Raw genomic sequence first — 10,264 nt, 5'->3', positions numbered from 1 at the left:
TCTAGTCGTCAGCACGACCTCATGCCTCTCATCTAGCGTCGTGTTCCACTAGCCATCGGACACACCTGTGGGACAACACAGCTCCGTGTTGGTGAGCCTGTTGAGTAAGAAGGCAGACCATCGTATCGGCAGCTGACCGGGGCGAATATCACAGTTCAAGAGACTTTGTGGGTAAACAACCTCTGATAAGTGGACGAACTGCTTCACATGGCGCACAGGCATCTACCATATCACCTACGCAGCAAGTGCTCTTTTGCTTGTAAGTACACACATACCTTTATCTCAAGTAGACAGTCCTTCGCGACGAGAACGTCCAGATCGAGTCTCCTGAGCCCGTCTCGGGCTGCAGGCCTCTGTTGCTGGGCAACGGTACTTATCCTATCTATTTCCTGCTACATCCGGAATTCCTACTATATCCGGAATTCCTACACACAACCGAATATATCCGAGTCCTGCTTCATCACTCCTATGATCACTACACCTTTCGTTGCTGCATCACCCGTTCTCGTGGGCAAGTGAGGAGGAATAGCCGTAAAATAGAAACGGGAGGCACTGTTTGTCTAAAGTGATGGTTGTTTATTAGTCGTAGGCTCACGTAAAAAATCTCTTGCTCATTCGAGCACTGATTCGTTCAACTTTCTGGCTAAAGATCCTCACCGGCGTTTAAAGTTGATTATGATAATTCCCAGATCAATGTAGATCTATTTCGGATTCTTCATACCGAATGTTCTGGTGACACCCGCCTCCGCATGTAGCAGGCCAGTATGAGAAGAATAGTGAATATCGCTAACCCTAGTGAAGTGTACACAACGATCCAAAACGAGCGCATGACTGAGTCGAATGAACCGTGACAAAGTGATACTACGACGAATGAGAGGGGCTATGATGTCTAAATCGTCATTCAAGGGTCCAATATAACTAACAAAAACCGGAACTAGTTTAAGCCACGTCTATTATGTACGCTCGTAGAAGGGAAACAAAAAGTTACTGCGACAAAGACTAAGAGTCTATATGCTAAAGGGAAGAATGAAGCTCATGAGAACTGCAAAGATATGAAAGAGTACATGTAGGTCTGCGGTAGAGGATTTTGGCAATTGGCGTTCCTCAATGTGGCTTTTACGCTCGGCTGGGTACTCGTGTGAGTGCTGGCGACGATTACGCCGCCTGTAAAATGGGAGATCCATCTGGTTGGCCAGCCTCAAAGCGAAGTGGATACTTATGTCCCTTGTTGTGGCTGAACGAGCAATTCCACCTCACCCAGCGTGGCTGGCTGCCGGCCGGTGGGACCGACCGGTGTTTCTTTTTGCCCTTCGTTTGCTTTGTTTGAACATTACCAGAAACCTTACAAACGTTATTTGATACACGGACCAATTAACACTAGGGCTTACAAATATGTTTCTATGAAACCCGAACGTTTGACCAATAGTTGTTTTGGTCTAGCGCGCTGCTGTGCCCAGAAGTGGTAATCCTAGGTTATCTCTACTTTGGATGGTGGTGCTGGCTGTTTTCGTTACATCCCAGGGAGTCATAATTCATGTTATGCTGGGAAGGCATCAAGTCCAAGCATGATTTGCTGATCCATTATGTTTTTGGACCTGACGACAAACACAAGTTTGAGCACTCAGAAACAAGAATACGTCTGGAGATCCTTCGCAGTATGGAGAGTGACTATGAGGCCCTCAACGTTCCCGCCTCCTCGAAACACTTCATTCTACATGTCGTCATTGACCGGAAAGTGACACGTCAAGTCAGCCGAGCATGCAAAGTCATGTTCTTGTTTGTTTGATCCGTTAACAATCTGTCCCATCCGTTGTGACTGACGTCAGCCAGCCCTTGTCTGATGTAGAGCTAGCAATTGTCGACCTTAAATTTGCCACAGTTTTTTGAATCAAAACTCGCAACGAATAACGATCAGATAACAACAATGTATAAACTTGATTAGGCCTCATTTTCCAGTCCCCGCTTTATTGTGTGTAGCGAAAACATAGTTATTATCAAGCATTGAATCTGCCATCGTTGCCGTAGTATAGGCATCGGTATCACACGGATACTACTCCGGGTTGCAACTGGACGAGGTAAAAGTCACGGCGTTCGTGGTGATCGCGTATTCGTGTAGTCTGTTTGTCTAACTATCCATGTTGCTGGCGGTGGTGGATATTTGACAATGGAACCGCGGGTGAACATCCCCGTTCTGATTGGTCAGGAACGTCCGGGTCAGGCGGGAATGCCCCCAGTATTCCGACGTATACGCACATTGGCTTGTGTACGACCAGCAGGCCTGCAATTGTCTGATAGATCCGGTTGCAAGAAATCGTTTATTAACACAACCTTGTCAACACAAAACAGGGTAAGAACTGAAATTGTCGTCATCCACGTTGATTGTTTGACCTTGAATCTGTCGTAGGCGATTGTCTGTCAGCAACTTTGGCCAGCGTCCACCCTTTTAATAGGGCTTCGCTTCTGGTCTTTTAGAGCGACGAAGTTTCTTAAGTCAGTCTCTAAGGTCAGAATCCGCCGAGGAAGAAATTCACGCTAGTGTCAAGATGGATGGGCGCTTGTATCGCTCTTCTTACTTTGAAGATGTCAGATTACCAAGCATTTGTTCTACTCGAAAAACCGAACCGGGGTTCACGCCACTTCCCCGCCTGGTCGAGTTGACTCCGTCGCCATATCTTACACCAACAGTTTCAGATGTTTCCAGAAGACCTCATCACCAACCTGCCCGACCACGGCCGACCTACAGACGACAACCATGGCAGGCCGAATCCATACGCCAGCACACCGACGAAGGCTCTAGGCTCCCTAGGGCCAGAAGAGTCTTGCCACCCAATGCAGTCGTTTACCTTGATACAACGATGCAATATCAAATAGAAATTCTGCCCATCTGGTGTAAGCATTAGTTTGGGAGTAAGAGAGCGAGTCTAATGCTATGTTCACAGTGCATAACTACCACGCCCGAACACAAAAGTCACGGACGTCGAGGGCAGGATGGAACCTTTCTACACACAGGCTTCTGCTGGGAAGACATAGAACATGTGTGACTTTGCATACGGCGCGCTGTGCTTAGTTGGTTTCTCAACAACAGGTTAGATGAGCTATCTAGTGTACACCATGTCTTTAGACAAGAGTATCGCCGCGAGCTATTATAATTCGATATTTTTTCACGGTTGGTCGGACATAACTATAGTACATGTCAGCGCGTGGCTGGACACGCTGTCTGAATGTTTGTCGCCTTCATCCAGCCTAGGTTATGTCCCGTGATTAACCTTGTTTCTTGGCACCTTGAAGATAAGGATTTCAAAACAACGTCGGCTGGATTGACGAATAAAGTCACGACGAATGGAATCCCCCAGAGCGGTGCAGTGCGTTCCCAGGATGCACAGCCAAGGTACTTTTGTCTCAGTTTATGCTCACGGTGCAACACGCAATAGTGGCCTGATTTACATTCCATGGATTCTGGCAGAAACATGTGTTACTATGCCTAGTGGGAGGGCTTTTGTGACGGTTGCTGGGGTTCCTGAATAACCACGCTTGTCTGAGGGCATCTCGGAATATAACTGGTGATTGCAGATGTCTATGGTAACAAGCGCAGCAAAAGTCACCGTGAGACGAGCCGCGGCTTAGTTCTCTAGGTGCACCTTCACCATCGTGTCGGAATCCTTTTCTTGCATTAGGACCCGAACCACTTCCGACGTGGACCTCTACAGCTGTCCCGTACATCAGCGAGCTCGAAGTTGGTCATTTCCCTGCCGGCTTCAAGGTTTTCACATGATGCTTGTCTCAGATCAGGTATGGATGTTGACAGCGTCTTGCTCTCTGATGGTGGCGAGGTCGGCGGTGTTTTCTACAGTGAATCCAGCCCGCCTTTGGTATCATATATTGCAAATTCTCATATTGAGAGGCCTTTCAATATACTTTTACCTTTTGTCTTCTCCGTTGCATCTTTTCGTGATGCGATAACTTTTCAGAATTTCACCATGCTTCCATTGTTGAGGGACAGCCATGAAGACGTGTCCAGTCACTGCGAAGAGAAATGCTACGAAAGGCTCCTGGAAGCTGCTTTATGCACGGTTGTTCACAATGTCTGTGCCGCCCTCATCTCCGAATCCCGGTAAGTCGACTGCTCCATAGCACTTTATGCAACAACACTAACAGTAACATCCCCTATCCAAAGATGCAATTCCACTAGACCATACATGCTATCCAGGCGCCAGATGAATTGGCATCAGGACCCTTGATCAGCCTTCAACAGCAATCTATGGATCATTCTCTACTTTGATCGACAGGGTTACAAATAAACCGTTACACCGACGGTTACTGCGCTGTAATGCTAGCCTCAGCTACTCTTTATGGAAAAACGCCACTGTTATATATCTCATTCCACGCTATGTTGACCGAACTTAGATGTTCAGTCATAGATGGGCGGATTTAGCCACCCATAGTAATATTTTTACTAAGCATTCTAATATCGGTGACCAACGAGTCATACCATACCAAGCTGTTACAACGTTAATGTGTTGACTTCTAATTCACGTCAGTTTCGTTTAGGACGACATAGAGTTAAGATGCGCTCTTGAAGCTGTTAGGATCTATCGAGGATACGGGTTGATTTATAGGACTGCTGTCCCTAACTCTATATGTTTTCGCATTCTATCAATAAACACTAGCAATCGTGTTAATGCATAGTGAAAAGTTGCATTCTGAACGTAACAGGTTTGATAAAAGGTGTAGATGGCACGGCGACTTGAGTTAGGACTAAGTTTGGCGATTGAAGTAGGTAAAGGCTTTTCCTTTGTCTTTTGGTTAGGGGGCCTTAGAGATTGTAACCAACTTTTGGGCCCAGAATTACACCGGAACGTTTTGTTTTTGCTCTACATAATCTTTGTCCTGATCCAGTTGTCTTATGCCTAGTTGATGCTGTGCGACATTGCTTATTTCGGTCTAGCTCCATCGTGTGCACTCGTGCCTCGATGTGGGCTAGATCCAAACAGGATTTTGATACAGCTCTTATCATGGCATGAATATGCAGATTGCATTGTTTTCGTAGGAAGAAAATCGCATATATAGTGAGCACTATGACAGTGGTGCCTACTATATCATTGATTGTGGGGTAGCCCATGTTCCCTTGACTACTTTGGTTGAAGCGACCGGGTTATATACAATGTCCTGGGCTTTTGTTACAACAAGTATGAGTCTGATTGACAGACTGATAACGCATTAAAAGGTTGGACAAGATGTGAAAATCGGCAGGCTAATCGTGTGTTAACAAACCTAATGTCTCAAGATTTGTAAACATCTACTAAGGCAAGAAAAGTCTGGACGGGTGGCTTGAGTGCCTTTGAATGACTAAAATAAACGGACTGACTAACGTTAAGTATGGAACACGACAAACCACGCATATTATTGAATCAACTTTGCTAGTTTACAAATAGAATCAAGATTTATAAAATACTTTCCTCACATCAGGAAGTACCGTCACTCATTTCACTCACTGCCGATGGAAAACACAGCTAAAACAGATTGCTCACTCTATTGGCCACCCAGAAGATAAGGCTACATCAGTTATGATAATTCACCTCACCCAGTATAGTGATGCAGCGTCCTCGAGAGGCGCGTTTACTCTAAACAACCTCGAGATCTTTGTTTCGTTATAGACGTTTTACCAATATTTCGGATCCTGTTGTGCCTCAGTGCCGCAGGGCATTCTTGTGCGGAACCTTCAGAGTGCAGTTACATTAACGGACATAGTACGCACGTCTATTGTGCCCTTCTCGCTTGGCGAAAACCGAATCGGGTGGCAGTTCTGCAGAGATTATTGAGAGATATCGGCAAAAGGACATCAGAAACAAGTCTTCACTCGGCAAGGCAATGTAAATTATCACATTGATGTGGTAAGAAACTCAATGGCAGTAGCCCACAACTCAACGGCTACTTTCCCGCATTTCCTGGTGCTGTAAACACCAACTTTAAAACTGCATCTGGACCTCTTTCACCATCAGCGGTCATCTTCAGACTGTACAACTAAAAACGGCACGAAGGAGACATGAAAACAGTGTCAAAATCAAAAACAAATAAAGCATTTCTTCAACGGAAACTTATTCACAAGGGCTCAGTCGCTATACATAGCGGCGATAACTGCAGCAACTTCAATCAGATATACGACGTGCCCACAGATGAATTCATCAGGACACTGAAGTTACCATTTGATTTCATTGATCTGTCTGGAGAGACTGGCAAGCAAAGGAGCGATGGGAGGAGGCATTACAAGTATATTCGACGAAAGACTACGAACGTATTCGTCCAACGACTGTATGGAGGTAGCGGAGGTCCCCCCCAAAAACAGGCTCTTGGTATACTTCAACGTAACGGTGCAAGACAACGCTATCTCTCATAGATAACAAGCACCTTTGTAGTAGTCCTGGGTGGAATAGGCCTAATGGTTGGGTATGACATCAAACTCGTTAACTAAATGTATTCAGAGAATGGCGGTTTTAGGCTAAACAGCCAGATGGCTTCTGATCGTTATCGGAAATAACTCATTGTTAATCAATTAGTTGTGATCAGTGGTCAGCGGAGATGAGCTTGTCCTAACTTAACACTTGGATCGTGAAAACGCAATCCAGACTCAAAAAGCTACAAGAGAAGAACCCGGTACTCGGGTGCTGTGGGCTACTCCTGGTTCTCAACCTTACCGCGCGTCTACCTGTCTGATTTGTCTAACATCGTAAAGCTAGGCAGAAGACTAGACGTTTAGACCACAGCTCTTTTGCTGCTTCAGCACCAGTTTGGAACCCTTCAGAAAAGAAAAGAAAAGAAAAGAAAAGAAAAAGAACCCGCAGAACGCGTGCTCTAGGGCAACCGCGGGAGTGCACTAAATCCGACTAACAGTAAAAGAAAAATAGAACTAAGTGGATTACCAAAAAATGAGGACGGAAAGACTTACATGACGATTGAAAATGGTAATCGGTTGATCTAGCACTCGCGTATCTGTTACGTTACCCAAGAGCAAACCCAGGCTTCCACTAATGTAAGTGGACTGTAGTACATCCTAGCAACCATCTCATAAACACTTTCACATCTTCATTCTTAACCGAATAGAGATAAGTCCTTTTTTTCAGTTTACCCTTGCGCTTTGTGACAGTCAGTGTTTCCGTGCGTAATGAAGGTGATTGCTGCGGGCAGGTTAGCGGTCCAACTGCACCACAAAGTAAAAGATTCGGGAGTGATGCACCTGCACAATTATTCCCTGCTTTGCACTATAGAGTCACGCCAGAAAGCATCCCAACTGGTTGGGCTTTAACACCGATATCAATATCTTGCAATCGTTACGTTTTCATGTTCATCACCATGCAGGCTAACCCGTACAATCATTCATGCAATGGTTTCTGCTACTTTGAGAGCTGGAAAACAACTACAAACCTCATAGTATGACTAATTCTAAGTGTCAATGTGGGTTTCTCTCAATTAGCATCATGTGCGTATGCATCAATCGCAAACGACTTATTCACTAGGATTACGTCTGACTGTATTAAATATAACGTAATCACTCGAATGAGAATAAGATTAGGTACTGTTTATGTTGTTTAGAGCTAGTCATACCGTTATTAAAACAGGGCGAAGGAGGATAAAATCGACAATCAGAACTGCAGTTTTCCTGATTCTTAGGTGGAAGTACCCGTATATTAACAGTAACACTGCAACTCACGTGTCCTTTTTTACTCCATTGAAACACTTGGCGAAAAAGATGCTAACACTTTACGACGCACTGGATTTCATACAGTTTGTGAAACTGGAATCCCGAGAGAAATGCGGGAAATGCGTGGGGAGGTCTCAGTCCGGCAACCGGTGTAAGAGAAAACTTCAAAATGTTTTTCAGGAAGCCTGCTTAGTTCACGTCGAGAACGAAAAGCTGGAAGGCATTGTGGATAAATCACTCTGCAGACTGCATAAGTCACAAACGACTAGCATCGTTAAGCTTTGGCGAGGACATCTGTCACGGGCGAGAGTTGAGGTCAGCACAGATGTCAACAAAGAGTATAACAGGAAGCGTCAACTACAGGAGACTATCCTGCGAAAGGAGTTTCGCCGCTTACAGCTGCGTGAGAGGAGCGACATCATGAGATTCAAACGTCGCCAATACTTCAGTACCCTCAGAGGGGCAAACCAAGGCATACCCACAAAAGCTGCCTTTGATCCGACAGACACTGGGCCCGCGCTAGTCACATCTGGGAATAGATATCTTGCGCTAGATGCACCCAATGTCATGAAGCTTGAGCCGTCTATTTCAGACGACTCCAAACTACCTCGTGACCATCTAGCTTGGACCGAATCGGGATCGGCCAGTGGGCCATTATGGAAGTATTAACCCCGTGATTGTGACTTCGGTCTATTGCTCGAGAGCCGAGTCGTTATGGTTTCCCTAAGTTGTTTGAGAGTTTTCCATCTCTTAGATAACCGTGTCATCCTCCGTGATGGAACGGACAAGGCGTTGTCTGAGATGGAAAACAAGTCGCTGCGAAAGAAACTACTACTTCGAAAACGCCGAGAACCAGCAGCAAAAGCGTATGGTATTTTCAGTCGTCAATCTCACTTTGCATTAATCATTCCTCTTACATGTTATTGTCGGGCTAGCCGTTGGATACAGGCCTGGTGGCTGCATGACAGGTACTGCGTTTGTTCGTGACCATTGCAAAAATAGCTTAACTAGTCATACATAGCCTCAGTGAAAATGCGCAGGGAATCTTCGAGCTTTTGGATTAAAATCTACAACGTCCAAATCTAGGAAAGCCTTAAAGGTTTGTCGGTGATGAATTCTAGCATCGTCGTGACATCTTCGTACAAAATGACGCGATCGACCATCCTGAGTAATTTAAATTTGTAATGTGATGAATAAGCTCCGATGACGATGATCCCCTGATACTCAGCCGCTGATTGAGTTCGGTGGAGAACACGGTACCCAAGGTGGAAAACACGGCCGATAGCGAGATGAGCCCTGTCTGGTTGGAGGCCATCCTCAATGCCAATCCAGTCGTTGCTTGTTAGCAATCGATCCAGCGTATTCTCACCCAATCTCCAAGGCTCGTGCGTCGGGACCGAATAGTAGTTCTGAATCATATGAAGGTTGAAGCCGGCATTGTTACGACAGATTCCGATAACCAATAAACAGTCGAACCGATTGTTTGTTACGATGCGGTTCGCCTCCTCCGCTGCGTTAGGATTCCAGAAGTGGACAATCGGTGTCAAAGCAAACCAGATCTCATCTTCCATCACTTCTTCGTCCCCTAGCTTGTAGAATTCCTCTACTTCCGGGCATTCAAGTGATATGTTGGGCTCGCAGTATCTCATACATTCGATGACGTGTCTTGGGCTGGCAATGGCAATCTTAGTCGTGCTCATCGCCGTTGTGTCGGGCTCTCTGTGAAACCTGGATCGAACACGAAAAGCCTCATCCCCTCCACTGTTCTGGATAGTTGCCTGCTTCCGATGTCTCACAAGGTCTCGCAACGGACCTGGAGGTTCCTCTCGCGCGATCATCGTTTTCGCAGGACGTACTCCAGGGTGTTGGGGAAAGCGCGTCGTCCTTTGGTAGCTTGCATGTTCGGACAGGCGTGCTTTCTGGAGCCTTCCCTGTATGAGAAATTGGGCAATCGATCCCATTTTGTTAGTGGTATGCAGTCAGCAGTGAGACCGACCTGCGAGCGTAGAATGGGGCTGAGACTTATTTGATATGCGACTCGATATACAATCGAGCCTTGTGATCTGCTCACCAAGGAAAATAGGGAAATGAATAAATGTTTCACAATGGCAATATCCGGTACAACAAGGTTTTGGTTACTTCACTTGAAGAAAAGAAGAGCCTGAAACCAGCCTCGATAGCAGGATTGCGAAATTTAATTGATAAGTAATAATTAGTTGTTGGATCTTTGGCCAGAGTATTTTGTTCTGTCTTTCTACTGAAACATTTAACTCTGACAACAACACCGTACATTAACACTTCACGTGTTCTTGTTTTGTATTCTTACCACCATTTGAAATAAATAATGGATGGCCGGCTGAGATTGGCTGCTTCCACAGCCTAACATATTTGCTAACGTTACTCGAAGCAGGTTTAACATCCGCTAACTAAATCGTCTCTTGTTACGAGTTATGTCTTGACAGTTAAATAGGTATGACCACAGCAAACGGCTAACACAAGGTCGGCCTATTCTTTTCGGCTCAGGACGTCTAAGCCATGGATGTTACGACCAGGTCAGGGCAACCAACT

At 45.6% G+C, this 10,264-nt stretch overlaps 2 protein-coding genes across 2 annotated transcripts; one reads left to right on the top strand and one right to left on the bottom strand.

The window, feature by feature from the left end:
• Window positions 1-2,543: 2,543 nt before the first annotated feature.
• CDEST_15500 (uncharacterized protein) lies at window positions 2,544-3,067 on the top strand (the record flags this gene model as incomplete). The annotated part of the gene is made up of 2 exons (XM_062931656.1): window positions 2,544-2,889; window positions 2,940-3,067. 2 exons carry the CDS (start codon window positions 2,544-2,546, stop codon window positions 3,065-3,067), a joined length of 474 nt encoding a protein of 157 aa, XP_062787707.1.
• Window positions 3,068-8,778: 5,711 nt separating this feature from the next.
• Window positions 8,779-9,657, bottom strand: CDEST_15499 (uncharacterized protein; the record flags this gene model as incomplete). The annotated part of the gene is made up of 1 exon (XM_062931655.1): window positions 8,779-9,657. One exon carries the CDS (start codon window positions 9,655-9,657, stop codon window positions 8,779-8,781), a length of 879 nt encoding a protein of 292 aa, XP_062787706.1.
• Between the last annotated feature and the right edge of the window lie 607 nt (window positions 9,658-10,264).

This window comes from Colletotrichum destructivum, chromosome 12, assembly GCF_034447905.1.
Source record: "Colletotrichum destructivum chromosome 12, complete sequence".
NCBI classification, from domain to species: Eukaryota; Fungi; Ascomycota; class Sordariomycetes; order Glomerellales; family Glomerellaceae; genus Colletotrichum; species Colletotrichum destructivum.
This window is presented reverse-complemented; position numbering and strand designations above follow the sequence as displayed.